We start from the raw sequence: 17760 nt of genomic DNA on the forward strand, positions 1-17760 counted from the left end.
CAACTTTAGTTGGTACAATATCTGGAGACCTCTGGGTGGGTAGAGAAAGAGAAGCAAGTGGAACGGAATTAGCGTAGCTGCTGTTCATAATATTAACCAGCACTAGATAATCATTAAAAAGTTCTGAAGAAACAACGTTTTTTTCTTTCAAACAAAAAGAAAAGCAAATAGTGATATCAAACCCACTGTAGAATGATTCGCATCTCTAAATTGTCTGTACTTTTTGTGATTGCCCCTCCTTGTGCCCCAGGGTCCCCTGAGATAGACTCCATGGAAACATTTCATATGTTCAGAAATACACTTTACACATAAAACTTGGTTCTTAAGAATTCTTGAAGGGTTCATTGGGTAATTATTAGCTAAGAAAAGCCTCTGGTGTCTAAAACCTTTAAAGGTTCCTTTAGAGGAACAACTGAAGAACCAGGGGCTTAGCCATCAATTAAAAAGTGTGTGGGGTGGGGGGGGCAAAATGTGTAATGAAGTGGGGGGGGGGATCTTTAATGTCACCATTCGTCGTCCTCGTCTCTGTCGTGTACATACAGTGACACATACTTGATATTATGTAGAATTGGCAGAGTTAAACATGCTGTAAAATCTCAGTTCAACATTATCTTTATTCTTATTTGAAGGGTTTTGATAACACACTTGTTAAAAGAAAAGACGTTATAAAAGCGTTTATATAACGTTTGTCAATGCAGCTATTTTTCCTTATAATCCTTTGAATTAAAACTTGCTAATTATTCAACAAGAGCAACAGGCGGAGTTACTAAACATTGTGCAACACATTTCGGATACCACATCCCGACTTACACTGCTTGACATTTTTATAAAAAAGGACTGAAGCGTTTTTTGCCGCTTTGAGCTCATCGTAACCGAATGCTGGACCGCGGGTGGGACTCGAGCTACAGTACTGGGGGCGCGTGATGATGACGTGACAAGCGAGTGACTGATTGCCGTGAACGTCATGCATAGACTATCTTATACTTTCTTGACTCTTTGAACTTTCTTGACTCTCCACTAAAAAAGTGAGGGGGACGAATTTACTTTTTATCAAAAGTGTAGGAGACATGTCCCCCGCGTCCCCCCTGTAATCTACTCCCCTGTGAAGAACCAATAAACTGTCTTTGCTTGTAGACCAATCGCAATTCTCTCAAACAGCAGACTGAATGTGACCAGCCTGGAAATGTTTCTCTTTTTCCATCACAGCAGAGCTTCCAAAAAAAAAAAAAAAAAAAATCAGAGCAGTAAGGTGATGGCAAGCAATCTCCTGATCAGTCAGGTCCTGATCTGACAGACTTTTGATCAGCCTCCAAGCTGGGTGGCGAGAGAGAAAAACAAATATGGAGGACAAACGTGTTGAATACTAAATATTTTATTGCCAGTGAACTTTAACTCTGGCTGTATACAGTAAACAAGTCACACAAGCAGCTCACATTCTCTTGTTTTTATCTCCAAAGCTAGAGAAAAGGTGAACAACCTCACCAGAGTTACGCCAATATTTATGACATCCAGGGCTAATATTGGCTGGGAAGGGTTGTTATTCAAATCCCTAGCACTAGTATTCCTTTATAGGCTTAAAAACAATACTCCATCCAATACATGAAGTTGTAACGATAGTCAAATAAACGTAATCAAATTTAAGGTCGAACAAGTTTTAAGCATTCGTTGGTTGCTGCACTGCAATCACAAATTGAGAAAAGTAAATAAAATTAAAAAATGTAAAAATCTTTTCTGTGCCAAGGGGCGGGGCTTTGTGTGGGGCTGCTGATCGATCATTGTTTATTGGCTGTAGGCTGCCCAATCAGTCAGAAGTTAGAACTTGCACCTTTGCAAAACTTTGATTGGTTGGGAAAATCACATCTTTATCTTAAATGATTAAATCATATCTAACAGTCACATAATCAAGTGAAATATAGAAATAAATGAAAAAAATCCATCAGTGTGAGCATCATATGAGCTGCTTTTTGTCAACAGCAGAAAAAGGGCAGTGGTTTGAGTCCCATCTTTAATAATGCAAACTATTTAAACGGAGTATATTTCCTCAAAGTACAAGATGGAGGTCTTCTCTACACACACACACACACACACACACAACACACATATTCGGCTGATAGACTTGGCTGTAATCTGGCACTTTTAGGGCAGAGGCAGGTGTTGGAGTGTGTTGCTCAAGGGCACTATAGCAGTGAGCAGAACAGAACAGCAAGAGTTTTTATCCACATCTTATTCTCACTGGCCTGAGGATCTGTGTGTGTGTGTGTGTGTGTGTGTGTGTGTGTGTGTGTGTGTGTGTGTGTGTGTGTGTGTGTGTGTGTGTGTGTGTGTGCGAGTGTGTGTGTCATGAGCAGCTAGGATCAAACTTCTCCATGAATCTCCCTGTCATGAGCACGAAACCTGAGGCTCAAGCTGCTTTTAATGCCACAGCTGTTATCATTACACCTCAAGGTTCTGTATTTTACACTCACACGAATCCATTTCTCCATTAAGACAGACGAATCGTCATCATTCCTCATTTCAGCTCCTGCATACTTTACTGATTTGTTTATTTCATTATTGAGCTGTAAACCTAAGGCTACTAAAATATCTGACTCGTTTACATACTCAGCTTTTTTTGTCTTATTGGCTTTCTGAAACCAGCCTCGAATTAGTATGGCTGCATTTTAGAATCCTTCAATTTTGAATGTGTTATTTTTCGAGGAAGAAATGAGGTCAGTAGAAAATATTCCTATAATAATTGACAGTATTTTGCATTTTGATAATAAAAATAGTGAGCTGGTGAGCTTTCTTGGCCAGGCTGGAGGTGTTGGTGGTCCAGGACAGGTCGTTCATGTGGATGGGGGCGTGAGTACCTCCTCTCTCCCTCCTGAAGTCCATGATGAGCTTCTTTGTTTTGCTGGAGTTATGGGCACACCATGTGGCCAGATGCTATAACTCTTCCCTGTAGGCTGCCTCAGCGTTGTTGGTGATGAGGCCGATCACTGTGGCGTCGTCAGCAAACTTGATTATGGAATTAGATCCGTGCACAGGTCTGCAGTCGTAAGTGAAGAAGGAACAGAGGAATGGGCACAGCACACAGCCTTGTGGTACACCTGTGTAAAGGGTGATGCTGGCAGAGCGGCTGTGGCCTGACCTGACATGCTGGGGTCTGTCGGTCAGAAAGTCTATAATCCAGTGACGGAGGGAGGTATTGATGCGTCGATCCCCAAGTTTGGTGATTAGCTTGGAAGAGTTGATTGAATTAAATAATGAGCTAAAGTCCACAAACAGCATTTGTGTATATGTGTTATTATTGTCCAGATGTTTGAGCACAGAGGAGACTGCATTCTCTGTGCTCCTATTGCTGAATATTTCTAGTTCTTTCGGACGACAGCGATTATGCCCTAGGTTTAATCTGAATCGGGGTCATTAATGTACACACAACATATATTTGAGTTGTAGCTGATACTAACACTGTTTTATTCCTTGTCTCAGCACGACAAGCGTCGTTGTTGGGTTTCACCGATCTTTCCAGGTTTTCTAAGTTCCTCGATTAGTTTTTCTATTTATAACATTTTCTCCATGTTAGGTTTGAATCATTTCCTTTGTAAGAACATATCGCTGCAATAAAATAAGAAAAGGTTGCAAAACCCTTCTTTGTGACGTGACATACGGCTAAGTACGGTGACCCATACTCAGAATTTGTTCTCTGCATTTGACCCATCCAAAGTGCACACACACAGCAGTGAACACACACACACACACACACCGTGAACACACACCCGGAGCAGTGGGCAGCCATTTATGCTGCGGTGCCCGGGGAGCAGTTGGGGGGTTCGGTGCCTTGCTCAAGGGCACCTCAGTCGTGGTATTACCGGCCCGAGATTCGAACCCATAACCTTCGGTTTACGTGTCAGACTCTCTAACCATTAGGCCATGACTGCCCCTAATTTGTTGTTCTGTTAAGACTCTAAATGGTAAATAGAAAGGAAGTTTGCTTAATATTCATAACTCCTTAAAAAAGTAAGGGAGTTTTAGAGCATCAGGACAAATCGTTGATGAACCAACTTTTACAAGTAGTTGTTAGGGCAAGTCCGGGCTGCGTGAGCAACAAGCGATGACGTGGTTTAAGCCGACAGATCCAGGAATCTGCTTTCGAAACAATTTTCGCGAGTGGGTGCAGAAGTACCGCCTGGTGATTGTGAAACCACTGGACCAGAAAAGAGTGTGTTTATATCTCTACAGCAAGGCACTGAAGTGGATCCATCAGGTATCTTAACAAAATTCATACACTTGGAGAGGAAGCTCTGCTTTTCTGATCAAATGATTGGCTTTAACTCATTTGCCGTTCAATCCTGAGCTCAGGTTACTCTCTGTTCAGAGTTTTACAGAGTTTCTTCCTATATCCTGTAAGTTTCCTACTGGTTTCTCATGAGGGTCCTACCTCCCAAAATCACACTAGTTGGTGGACTGGCTACTTAAAAATGAATAAGTGTGGATGAGTGTGTTAAAGTGTGTATACAGCCCCATTCAGGCAAGTATGAATTATGAGAAAATGGGCCCCTGGGCATGGACACAGAAGAGGGCCTTAGTTTTTAGTCATTCTAACCTTGGACTCATTTTTAAATTCTAGACAGAATGCACCTGTACACTGTTATTGACAGGCAGAGTAAAAACATATAATAATAGTTTCTAGCTTTTGACATTTTCACAGGTAATGTGTAGGCTATTCCTTTAGTTCTTCAGGGAGACTTTTGACCTGGTTGTCTCTGGGTACTTATTAAAATGACTTTATAACTTCTCTGCCTGTGCCTGTGTCTGCTAGACCTGTTCAGTAATCCACCCTTGCATCCTTTTCACCCAGCCGCACTCCCATTGTCCCCAGGTTACTGCAACGCTAACCAGAATAAAGGTTACTGAAGATGATTGAATGGTCTGTGGTGCCATCTGGTGATTCGATTCAATTCAATTCGATTCAGATTTATTTCTATAGCGTTTTTTTACAATTTACAATTGACAAAGCAGCTTTACAGAACATAAACATAGAACAAAAGGTTCTTTTAAAGAATAATATAAAAATTAATATAATACAAAATTCAAGATTAATATTAGATATATTTAAATGTGTATGTGTTTATCTCTAATGAGCAGGTCTGAGGTGACTCAGGTCACTGTGGGGAGGAAAAACTCCCTTATATGGTAAAGGAAGAAACCTTGAGAGGAACCAGACTCAAAGGTGAACCTCATCCTCATCTGGGTGACACTGGAGGGTGTGATTATAAATATACAGTCTGACAAATGTTGTATTGATGCAAAAGATCACATGGAGTTTACATCTCCTCTTTAGTATCACAGAGTCTAACTGGAGCTAGTAGAGCTCTAGATGCCTCAGGATTCTCAGAGTCGCACGGAAGATGATCGGTGCTGGTACAATTTCTGGATGCCTCGGGATGGGTAGAAAGATAGAAGCCTTGGAGAGGGATTAACATATCTGCTCTTCATAATATTAGCAGGTACTAGATGATAATGTGCATTTGGTCTATTGTAATAGAGCACAATATTATGGGATGTATTATGTGTACGCCTGACTAAAGAGATGAATTTTGAATCTACATTTAAACTGGGAAAGTGTGTCTGAGCCCCGAACACATAAGGAAGACTATAACAAAGTATGGGAGCTAAATATGATAAAAACGCTCTATACTGCCTTTAGTAGACTTAGCTATCATTTACATTTACGCCATTTGGCAGACAACCGTATCCAGGGTGACTTAATGGCCTCGCTCGTGGGCCCAGAAGTGGCAGCTTTAGTGGACATGGGATTGAAACTCACAACCTTCCAATCAGTGAACCTTAACCACAAGTAGACAGCGATCATTTACATTTACGCCTTTTCTCAGACAACCGTATCCAGGGTGACTTAAGGGCCTCGCTCGTGGGCCCAGAAGTGGCAGCTTTAATGGACATGGGATTGAAACTCACAACCTTCCAATCAGTGAACCTTAACCACAAGTAGACTTCGCGATCATTTACATGTACGCCTTTTCTCAGACAACCGTATCCAGGGAGACTTAAGTGCCTCGCTCAGAGGCCCAGAAGTGGCAGCTTTAATGGACATGGGATTCAAACTTACAACCTTCCGATCAGTGAGCCTTAACCACATCCCACATTGCATTGCATTCAATTTTGTACAGACTTAAAAATTCACAAATAAACACAAAACCATATAATAATATCTAGATTAGACTTTCTATTCATAAAAGTATTCTAAAAGACCATGAAATAATCACATCCCATCAATTTATGACCAATCGTTCAAGATATTTGAGTATATTGATATTAGTGTTATAATATGGCAGAAGAACCGCCCACTATGTCGCCCTGAACAAGCTTGATGATGACAAAGGCAGCAGCACGTTTGGTAGCTTTGGCGAATAAAATTGCGCCTATCGCTGACGTCAAGTCACAGATGGTGCACGGTGTCCTCCTTACCGGTGAAGTTAGCATTAGCATAAGCATCTTTAACGTGAACGTTAGCCTTAGCTTAGCTTAGCTTAGCTTAGCCTAGCTTAGCCTAGCCTAGCTTAGCTCAGCTCAGGGTGATTGTTTTTCGCCGTGATAACTAGTTAACGTTTCAACGAGTTTTTCCCCCTTTCCTGTCTTTTTTTCATCTTTCTCTCCTTTGAAAACAGAACCACGACAAAGCTGAAGGTCTTTTAGGAAAGGTAAATATTTTCCCGTTATGTTTTTGTTTTCTTTACTTATTTTTTATACACGCTTGCTAGCTATGTTTAGCGCACGCGCACGGTTGTGAAATGGCCGTTAGCTCCGTTCATCCGCCCGAACAAACAGACAGACAAACAAACAAAAACTTAAAACGAGTTAAAAACTAATTTTTTTCACAAATTATTTCCGGTGTTTCGTTTTCAGCCGAGGTTATGAGACAAATTCGTGTCTTGTCCTGAAACAGAATGACGTTTTTCACACGATTTTTTAAGAAGAAAATGGCGGCTAGCATTAGCCTCCTGATCAGCTGTAAGCTAACACAATAATGTAACAACTTTATTACCTACAAGACTTACATGTTTATCTTATTAAACCTTTTTTTCATTTATTTATTTAAAAAGATCAATTTTTTAGTTGACTGTTTATTTAATTTTAAATATATATATGTACGTCAGCTAACTGTTCAGTCAAGACAATAAACATCCTGTTAGCTTGTTAGTGGGGGAAGGAAGCTAATGAGCTAACCAAAGGCCGGCCGTCGTGTTCACTGCTTTTGTTTGTGTTTTGTAATATTATACACGCACACAAATGTTGTGTAACATCCAGTACGTCACGTAGGCAATCTTTCACGAGTGTCTGTACCCTGAGGTTTAATTTATTTCCTTTATATTTTCCTCCTAACGACTGAGCTACAACAGGGCAGGACTCTTTGTCTCGACCCGAGAGGCCTTGTGTTAAAATGTAGATCAGATAAAACACATGTTCTTATCATAACAGGTCTAAAATTATTAAGATTGTTTTTGTTTATTATGTAATGTAGTTTACTATGTATATAGTTTTTTCTTTCTGCGCATTTAGACCTCAGAGCATTTGAGATTGTAATGTGATTTTGGGGGAGGAAAAAAATCTTAAAGCATTGACTTGTAAACACAGTTGTTCTAAACACACAATTGTTCTGTTTTCTGTATTGATCAGCTGCTTGGGAAAGAAAAGAAGAAGAAAAAACCTCAACCAGCCAGTTGTTTTGTCACATTCTGCCTCTTTAATTCTTTTCCAGATCGTGTTTCTCCACCCCACCCTTTAAACATCATTCTTTTTGAGTGTCTTTCGTTGTCAAGCCGCCAAAGTGGAGAGTGTGGTTGCAGAGGGGGGCGCTTCTCGTTTCAGGTGACTTCGCTACTATACGGTTTCTCCGAGCTTCATACGTGGATTTTGTGTCGGATCGCTTATGACGATCTTCTATCCTAATGCTGCGAATCGTGTGTTTGGTTTTGCAGTGCTTCTTCGGGGGGAGGAGGAGGAGGTCGGGGTGCACCTCAGCACTATCCCACGACTGTCGGCAACAGGTGCATATCACTTCACGTCGTTTAAAGAAAAGAGTTGTCAGGTTTAACGGCATAAAACACTCATGGACGTGCTGTTACAGGAAACCATTCGGTGATTTAACTTTGTGGTTTCATGTCACATGAAATCGGTTTTGTTCGGGGAGCACATTCTGCAGTGCTTTATTCCTGTTATGCTGCAGCAGTTTGAGGCCCACCTTTTTTATTATTATTAGTAAAGAAAAAACATGTACGTTTTAACCTTTTTTATAGTAACAGTTGCTTACAACATCTGTAGTTCCTGTTTTTGCTTGTGTTATAAAAGCTATTGACATTAAGACAGATACGTTTGTCATGTTCCTATTTAGGCGAGTTTAGATACAACAATAACCCCCAACTGTTACAAAGCACGGGTCGGATCTGTTTTATATCAAGTGCAGTAATATATAAATCTGCTGTTAGAGAAAACCAGTCAGAAGCAAGAATCCAACAGCACTGTGGTAAAACCATAGGAAGTAAATGTATTGATTTTAATATTTGCTCTGCCAGCGAGCTCCTGGGGAAAACCCCAGGGCCTAGCGTTCAGAGATGGGTTCCTTCACGAAGCACTAGACGAGATGCCAACTCCTCAAACGAAAAAGAACACCACGATGCAATCTTCAGAAAAGTGAGATGGTAGGTCTCTGAGCTTTCTAAACCTTCTCCAAGAATTTATTGTACAATTTAGTTATTTGACTGATTTTGTGTAATTTTTTTTATTTATTTTTTTCCCTCCCCAGCATACTCAATAAACTGACCCCTGAGAAGTTTGACAAGCTATGCCTTGAGCTTCTGAATGTGGGCGTGGATTCAAAGCTTGTCCTCAAAGGAGTCATCTTGCTGGTCAGTGCTTCTATCCCTCATCACTGATTGTTTAATAAACAGTCAAAACGTATCTCTTATTTGGGATTTTCTTCCCAACAGATTGTAGACAAAGCCCTTGAAGAGCCCAAGTATAGCTCGCTATATGCTCAGCTATGTCTGCGTTTGGCAGAGGATGCTCCGAACTTTGATAACCAACCATCTGAAATCCAGTCATCACAAAAGCAGAGCACTGTAAGTACACCATTTTAATGGTACCTGTGAAGGTTCGTGCACTTTTTACTCCGGGTATTTAACGAACGTGCTCTTATTTCAGACTTTTAGGAGACTTCTGATCTCAAAGCTTCAAGATGAATTTGAAAACCGCACCAGAAATGTTGATCGTAAGTTCTTTTTGTAGGAGAGGAAAATCAGAATAGATTTAATGGACAAATCCAAACCCATAAAATATAATGACTGTCAAACTTGCAGTGTATCTTGCAGTGTAAATACTGCTCTCTCTTTTTCAGTTTATGACAAAAGTGATGGCCCTCTTACCTCTGAAGAGGAGGAGCAGCGTGCCATCGCTAAGATCAAGATGCTGGGCAACATCAAGTTCATCGGGGAGCTTGGCAAGCTCGATCTCATTCATGAGTCTATCCTTCATCGGTGCATCAAAACAGTAAGTTTATTGATGAAGTGATTTCATTCATGTTGTTGAAATTGTTCGCACTAGTGATGAACTTGTGATAACACATATTTTCAGCTTCTGGAAAAGAAGAAGAGGGTCCAACTTAAAGATATGGGGGAGGATTTGGAGTGCCTCTGTCAGATAATGAGGACTGTGGGGCCTAGACTTGATCATGAGAAAGCCAAGGTATATAAAAAAAAGTGCCATTTTAAAGCAAAATGGATCGATAATGCAGCTTGGACTACTTTGTTGTGGTTTTGCTTCTTTTCTACCTCATAACTGTAAAAAATCTTTTTTTCTCTCTCTCTCTCTCTCTCTCTCTCTCTCAGTCTTTAATGGATCAGTACTTTAGCCGCATGCGATCCTTAATGAACAACAAGGACTTGCCGGCAAGGATTCGTTTCCTGCTGCAAGATACCTCAGAGTTGCGAGAGAACAACTGGGTGCCTCGGAAAGCTTTCAACGACAACGGACCTAAGACCATCAACCAGATCCGTCAGGATGCAGTGAAGGTTCGTGCTGCTTTTTTTTATACGTGTCTAATTTCTTTTTAAAAGTGATATATATTTTTTTTTAAAGATCCTGTGACTCATTTTCTCTCTTTGTTTCAGGATCTGGGTGTGTTTATTCCAGCTATGACCCCAGGAATGAGGACAGACTTCTTTCAAGATAACCCCTTCTTGCCAGCACGACTATACAGGGAGGTTCTCGGGGGATTGGCTGATATGTTTGGGCAAATGCCAGGTACACTCTGATCCTCTCTACATGTTCTCTCATGTGTTTTTATCTGGTTTCTAATATCTCTTGGGTTAATTAAAAAGGTGTAACACGGAAATATATAGTTGAAGTTCTGTTCACTTAAAAGCCTTTTTCATCTATCTATGGTATTGGCACTTTGCCCCCCCTTTTTTAACTTTTCTCCTGACTTCTTAATGAAACATGCATGTTTGTGGTGATTCATGAGCTATGCAGTGACGTCAACCTAAACACGAACCAGCAAAGCAACAAGATTAGCAAGTAACTAATGAGTTTTTTTTCCACCTATCTGTGATGCTTTTTAGGGCTTGTTATCACTAAGTTTAGAGTTTGTTCAAAAAAAACAACAAAATAATGCTCCTCGAACCGTGTACAAGACCGTCTTGAAATTCACTCCTTTGCCATCAGTTTAACTCTTTCCCCAGATAGTCCTTGTGATGCACCTATAATGATGATAAATTGCTGTGTAAGCGGTACAACATTTTTAGGGTGTGGAGTTGTAGGAAAGTAATCAACAAGGGGTTGCTGTTACCATTCCAATGTTGGTGTGCTACAATTTTATGTTCCTAATTCAAAGCGATCTGCTAACAGTTGCATTTATTTTATTTTTTTATTATTTATTTATTTTAATACATTCATGCTGTACTTGTTTTACCGCCCTGGAGTACCTGGGGAAACAGGTTCCTGTTGTTGCTTACATTAATGCAGCTAAATCGGTCATTCCTTTCCACCATCACTTCTTCCTTTCCTTTTTTTTTTAATGGTTTTAAATGATCATGAAGCATAAACCTTTTATGACCTGAACAACTTCCTCATTTGGGGGAAACCTTATCATTGATTTCTCTCTGACTGCTACAGCATTGATATTGAGATGAAAGTATGGATAGTTACAACTTTGTCCTTGCCTAGTACAGGTATCATTAATTATTTATCCATTATAGTATAACTCAATAGTTAGGCCATCCTTAAATATTTTGGTTTGCAGTAACAGAAAAGGGGGGGGGTCGGTAGGTAGGTCTATATTTAAGTTTCAATGTTTTTTTTTTTTTTTTTCACCAAGTACAATTTTGGTGATTACGTAGGTATGACATTAGCATATTGTGACATCACTGACTGGGTCTTCAACCCGTGCCTCGTGCCAAACCTCATTTGCAACCGCCAAGTCGAGCTGTTTTAATGAAATTTTTTTTTTTTAGATGTATTATGGCGCCCGAACCCGTATGACTTTGAACGTGGACCGCAAACATTTTGTTTACTGCAGCCGCAGCCATCATTACCGAGCGCAAACCGTTGACTCTGACAGTGAATGAGAGAATGAGACGAAGCGAACGCACAGGACATAGTGTGACATCCGTTGACCAATAGTGTAAACATAGATGATGTCACGGGTTGTTATTTAAAAGAAAGAACGTAGCTTTCGTTTGAATGTAGGCCAAGGCAATTTATAGATTTACAATACTTACAAAAATATAATTATTTTATTGCTTTTGTATTAGTTTGAAGCAAAAAAAAAAAAGTCGGTCCTAAATTGATACGGTCGGTCAAGGATGGCCTCAACAATATCAGTAGTTCACGTCTTTTTAAATAAAGAAAGAAAAAGTTTTAGCTCAATGTAGAAGGTCAGCCACACAGTTCCCTGTAAATAGATGGTTACTATAGTAACAGTAACACGTTAGATCGAGTGCATTAATATAAACGTAACTATGCTATACAGTGAGCTTCTGTTTAGTTTGTAGTTAGACCTCAACATTGCATGATAAGGTATGCAAACTCTAGCTGGCGCTGAGTTCATGCAGACCACAGAACACGTTGCATGTTGATATGGGTTTGAATACAACATTGGTAAACCTGCAATTATTTGTTTGTCTAATTTCAGGCTGTGGGATTGGAACTGGACCTGGGGTTATTCAAGACCGGTATTCCCCCACTATGGGGCGCCATCGCACGAACCCGCTCTTCAATGGCCACAGTGGCCACATCGCTCCTGCTCCTCAGTCTCAGTTTGACAAACCTTTCATGAAACCCAATCAGGTACCAACGAATCTCTAAATCTATATTGACTTGATCATGAAGCATGTTGTTTGGGTTGTTGTTTGAATCATTACTTTGTTGGCAAAGGTGCAGAATCCACTTTTCCAGAACCAGAATCAGCAGCAAGCTCAGTCCAAGGACCTGCCGCCACGTTTCAGCAAGAAAGGACTTAATGCTGATGAGGTATTTTTAAAAAAAAAAAAAAAAAGTCTAAAGGAAGTTGAATAACCTGCAAACGTTTATTTACTGAAGCGCTAAATATCCACATCTTTCTTTTTTTCTCTCTCTCTCCTTTCTCTCTCCTTCTCCTCTCCACACAGATTAGCCTGAGACCGGCTCAGTCATTTCTTCTGAACAAATCTCAAGTGCCAAAGCTGCAGCCGCAGATTCCCAACATGATTCCTCCCAGCGCTCAGGCTCCACGCACATCCACTCCACCACTTGGACAGGTGCTATTCTTTCCCATAATCCTCACCTGGAGATATTTCCACAGTTAAGAAATGGTGGTTTATCAATTTTTATTTTATTCCCCCCCCCCATATTTTCAGCCTCCACAGCTCGGCCTGAAGTCAAATCCACCTCCCATTCAGGAGAAACCTCAGAAGACGAGCAAGAAGCCACCTCCTGCCAAAGAGGAGCTGCTCAAGATGACCGTATGTATCTAACACATCTTCCTCTTTTTGTCATCAAACTGTTAAGACCTCGTCTTAAACACTTCGTCTGTCATCTCTTCGGTCTCGTAGGAGACTGTTGCTAAAGAGTATCTGAGCACCAAGAAAATCAGCGACGCCGTGAACGGGGTGAGGGAGATGAGGGCACCTAAACACTTCCTGCCAGAGATGATGAGTAAGATGATCGTGTGCTCACTGGACAGTACAGATGAAGATAAAGAGCATGTCAGCATTCTGTTCCATGCTCTACGCACCGAGGGCCTCATCACTGGGGATAACTTCATACAGGTGTGGTGGTGGTTTTTTTTTTTATGAAGGTCATCACGTCATCCTCTCTGTATTCAGTCTCCCGTATAAATTAACGTTGGAATTTGTGTACGTCACCGCAGGCTTTCCTTATCGTTTTGGACCAGTGTCCGAAGCTCGAGGGCGACATTCCCCTGGTGAAGTCCTATCTGGCCCAGTTTGCTGCACGCGCCATCATCGCTGACCTCCTGAGCATCACAGACCTGGCCCATCCTCTGGAGAACGGTATACACTTCCCTCTCTTCTTGCTTTGCCTGCAACAAACGGCCAAGCTAAAGGACAAGGAGTGGCTCACCGACCTGTTCCAGCAGAGCAAGGTCAACATGCAGAAGATGCTGCCAGGTACATATCCATGTGTTCATGTGAAGGTTTTGCTCCTTCAGTGTTTTACCTGTTAGATTATTGATACTATGCCGTGTGTGTGCGCAGAAATCGACCAAAACAAAGACCGTATGCTGGAGATTTTGGAGGGGAAGGGTCTCAGCTTCCTGTTCCCGCTCATGAAACTGGAAAAGGAGCTTCTGAAGCAGATCAAAGCAGACCCAGCACCCCAGACCATCTACAAGTGGATTAAAGACAACATCTCACTCAAACTTCACACCGATAAGGGTTTCGTCAACATTCTGATGACCAGGTGACTACTCCTGACGACGATTTTTAACTCGTGTCCGTATAACATCCGGGGAAGTCGTGACCTAGAGAGTCTGTGGCCTAATGGTTAGAGAGTCTGACTCGTAACCCTAAGGTTGTGGGTTCGAGTCTTGGGCCAGCCACGACCGAGGTGCCCTTGAGCAAGTCACCGAATCCCCCCAACTGCTGTATGGGTCACCATACTTAGCTGTATGTCACGTCACACTTATAGCAGCGTCTTCAGTACTGAGGATTTTGTGCTTCTCGTTTATTAACATCTCAGTGGGATTGAATTTGTTTATCATGGAAACGGCGGTAATAAATAATTGTTTGCTCTGTTTTAAAACCTCATGTTGGGGGGAGCAAGTAAAATGATCACAGGAGGAGGTTTTGTATCCTGTGGTTATATAATCAACTGTTTGTCAATGAAGCAGTTTTTTTTTTTTTTTTTTTTCAGTTCCAGAAGCAACTGTAAACGCGCGTGTGTGTGTGTGTCAGACATGGCTCTAATTTTCTCAGAGGAGGATGAAGTAAAATACAGAAATGACTAACCTGTGAAATAGGAATTTATCTCAGGGCCCCAATGTACATTTTAATCCTGTCTGACTTGGAACATGACAAGCAGCAGGTTTTTTTTAAATTTTTTTTTTAAATCGTCTTCAAGAAAAAGGAACAAACCGAGGTTGTTGAGCGAATAGTCTTTGTGAGCCACTTGGAGAGAAGACCATCAACATTTGAAATGTATCTCATAACCTTAATATATTAACTCGATGGCTTTAAACCTCTGTGATTTTTCTTCGTCAGCTTTTTGCAGTACATTTTCCACGAGGTGTTTTTGAACGAAACCGACGAGCAGCTGTCCTCGCCTTCGAAAGAACAGCTGGACCAGGAGAAACAGCTGCTGTTCGCTTTCAAACCAGTGATGCACAAGTTCCTGCACGATCACGTGGAGCTGCAGGTCAGCGCTCTGTACGCGCTGCAAGTGCACTGCAATGCCAAGGCTTTCCCCAAAGGTCCGCAACCGACGCTTCCCTTCTCTTCCGTTTCTTTTCAGCAATTGTAGAAATAAATGCAAATAACCGGTGCCATTTATTTTTTTTTCTTCCTTACAGGAATGTTGCTGCGCTACTTTGTCAACTTTTACGATATGGAAGTAATTGAAGAAGAAGCCTTCCTTGCATGGAAAGAAGATATTAGTCAAGAGTTTCCTGGCAAAGGCAAAGCGTTGTTCCAGGTATTGACTTTTGGCACCTGCTGCTGCTACTACATTTTCTAAACAAGCTTTCGTTTAAATATGTGGTGGATTTAGCTTGTTCTTTTCTGCTCTTAGGTTTTGTTTAATATCTAGTTTAAAAATAAATGAAAGACACTTTGAACAAATTTAATAGCTGCTTTTGTTAAAATGGCTCCTTGTCTCTGTGCAGAGTAACTGGTTTTTAGAGATGGTTTTTTTTTTTTTTTTAATTATTATTCGTAGTCATGTACGTTCTCTTGTTTAGGTGAACCAGTGGTTGACCTGGCTGGAGACAGCTGAGGAAGAAGAGTCTGAAGAAGAGGCTGACTGACAAACCAGCCAAAGCCTTAAGGGTCTAATTTACATCATGCTTTGTGCCCGCTCCATTTCCACTCCCTCTTGAACCCAATGTTTTTGTTTTCCTTTCTTTATTTCATTCCCCCCCCCCCTGTTTTGTTTTTACAAACTTGTTTCTTCATTCCCCGCATTCCACACCACAGTTCGATCCCTACACCTTCATCATTAATGCACATAATGGTTTACTACGCTTAAAACAAACACCTAAGTAATGGTATTAGTGCCATGATTGTGCTCGCTTTTTTTTTTGCTTTCGAAGACCCTGTTTTCGTGAAAGCCTTGTTTCCTGCTGCTGTAACACAACACAAGCACAGAAATGCACTTTGTGCTCAGTGTCCTGAGCCGTTGCAATATACGCTCCCTCGATTGTTACAAAGATCCCTCGACTGTAATCGTCGCGACTAAGGTATTATGCCGGCAGTTCGTTTCTACCTCTTTAGCCATGGGTTTAGAGCGCTGAGTCGAATCAAATCCCACCTACAAACAGGCAGATATCTCCAACCTTACATGGTGCTCGAGTCTGGGTCGGAAAAAAATAAACAAGCCTGTTAAACATGGTTTACTCGCAAAGGAAAGCCATGTGGAAGAAGAGTTCAACAGCCTTCTCTCTCTCTCCTGTTTTTTTTTTTTTTTTTTTTTTTTTTTTTTTTTCCCCTAAATCATCCCATGTGTTTTCCCCCTTCATTATTCACCAAACTTTGATACTTGAAAGTTGTTAAGTTGTTGGGTGTTTTTGGTTTTTTTTTTGGTCCCTCTTCTTCTTTACAGCATGTTCAGGGATTTACCAAACTTGGCCTGTTTTCAGATTTCAGATGCAGCAACCATTGGATCGACATGTAACCGTACATTTTTAGACTTAAAAACGGAAAACTTTTTAATTCGTGAAATAAAGATAAAATGAAATTGAACTGATGTCAACTTTAAGAACCACTCAGCTTACGAAAACCTAAGTCCGTTTTCCATAATATCTTATAGATATTTATTGAACTCTATCATGAAAAAGAAAAAATGATGCTTTATCTATAGGTAGAACAATAAAAACGGATGCACACGTGGTATACGTCTGTACAATGAATTACTTGCTATTTAAAGTGTTACTGTAAGATGCAAGAGCTCCGAATGTTCTGTGTACCACTCACTTAACTTTCAATAAAGTTACACACCAGGTATCTTGTGGCAGTGGATTATTGCATAAATATGATTTCGGTTTGCATACGGCATTGTCAAACTTTTAAATCTGTTCAATTCGATTAATTTAATATTAGACTTCTAGTTAAATGTGTTTTGTATTTATCCCTAATGAACACGTCTGAGGTGACTGCGGTGAGGAAAAACTCCCTTAGATGGAAGAGGAAGAAACCTTAAGAGGAACCAGACTCAGAAGTGAACCTCATCCTCATTTGGGTGACACGAGCGTGTGATTATAAATATACAGTCTGAAGATTTTGTGTATTGATTAGGAGAAGGTTGTCCTCGAAGACCACATGTAGTTAGCATCTCCTCTTAGAAGGTCTGAAATCCTCATGGAGCTGATACATCTCTAGATAAATCTGTTCCCACTACCGCTCTGAAATCCTGAAGATGTAGTGGAGCTGAAAGTCTGATTAAACACACACATGACCCCTCTATAGTCCATATATACAGTACCTTGCAAAAGTATTCATACCCACTGAACCTTTTCACATTTTTACACGTTACAACCACAAACAAAAATGGATTTTATGTGATAGACCATCGGTGGCTTAGTGGTTAGCACGTTTGCCTCACACCTCCAGGGTCGGGGGTTCGATTCCCGCCTCCGCCTTGTGTGTGGAGTTTGCATGTTCTCCCTGTGCCTCGGGGGTTTCCTCCGGGTACTTCGGTTTCCTTCCCCGGTCCAAAGACATGCATGGTAGGTTGATTGGCATCTCTGGAAAATTGTCCGTAGTGTGTGTGCCCTGCGATGGGTTGGCACTCCGTCCAGGGTGTATCCTGCCTCGATGCCCGATGACGATAGGCACAGGCTCCCAGTGACCCAAGAAGTTCGGATAAGCGGTAGAAAATGAATGAATGAATGATCATCTCTAATATGATCCTCACCTTAGTCTCATATCCTGTTCATATCCTGTTCATATCAAACCACACATGCACACACAACAGACAAACCCACGCACACACAACACACACATGCACATGAACACACAACAGACAAACCCACGCACACACAACACACACATGCAC

At 41.0% G+C, this 17760-nt stretch overlaps 1 protein-coding gene across 1 annotated transcript; it reads left to right on the forward strand.

The window, feature by feature from the left end:
- Positions 1 to 6417: 6417 nt before the first annotated feature.
- On the forward strand, positions 6418 to 16707 carry eif4g2a (eukaryotic translation initiation factor 4, gamma 2a). The gene is made up of 21 exons (XM_047809989.1): positions 6418 to 6701; positions 7760 to 7869; positions 7980 to 8048; positions 8574 to 8699; positions 8804 to 8906; positions 8988 to 9119; positions 9202 to 9268; positions 9395 to 9546; positions 9631 to 9741; positions 9885 to 10067; positions 10167 to 10299; positions 12188 to 12342; positions 12430 to 12525; positions 12663 to 12791; positions 12891 to 12995; positions 13086 to 13301; positions 13403 to 13661; positions 13749 to 13953; positions 14754 to 14962; positions 15062 to 15183; positions 15449 to 16707. The coding sequence occupies exons 8-21, from the start codon at positions 9463 to 9465 to the stop codon at positions 15512 to 15514; spliced, it is 2073 nt and encodes a 690-aa protein (XP_047665945.1). The 5' UTR covers positions 6418 to 6701; positions 7760 to 7869; positions 7980 to 8048; positions 8574 to 8699; positions 8804 to 8906; positions 8988 to 9119; positions 9202 to 9268; positions 9395 to 9462; the 3' UTR covers positions 15515 to 16707.
- The last annotated feature ends 1053 nt before the right edge of the window (positions 16708 to 17760 follow it).

This window comes from Tachysurus fulvidraco, chromosome 2 (assembly GCF_022655615.1).
Source record: "Tachysurus fulvidraco isolate hzauxx_2018 chromosome 2, HZAU_PFXX_2.0, whole genome shotgun sequence".
Classification (NCBI taxonomy): Eukaryota; Metazoa; Chordata; class Actinopteri; order Siluriformes; family Bagridae; genus Tachysurus; species Tachysurus fulvidraco.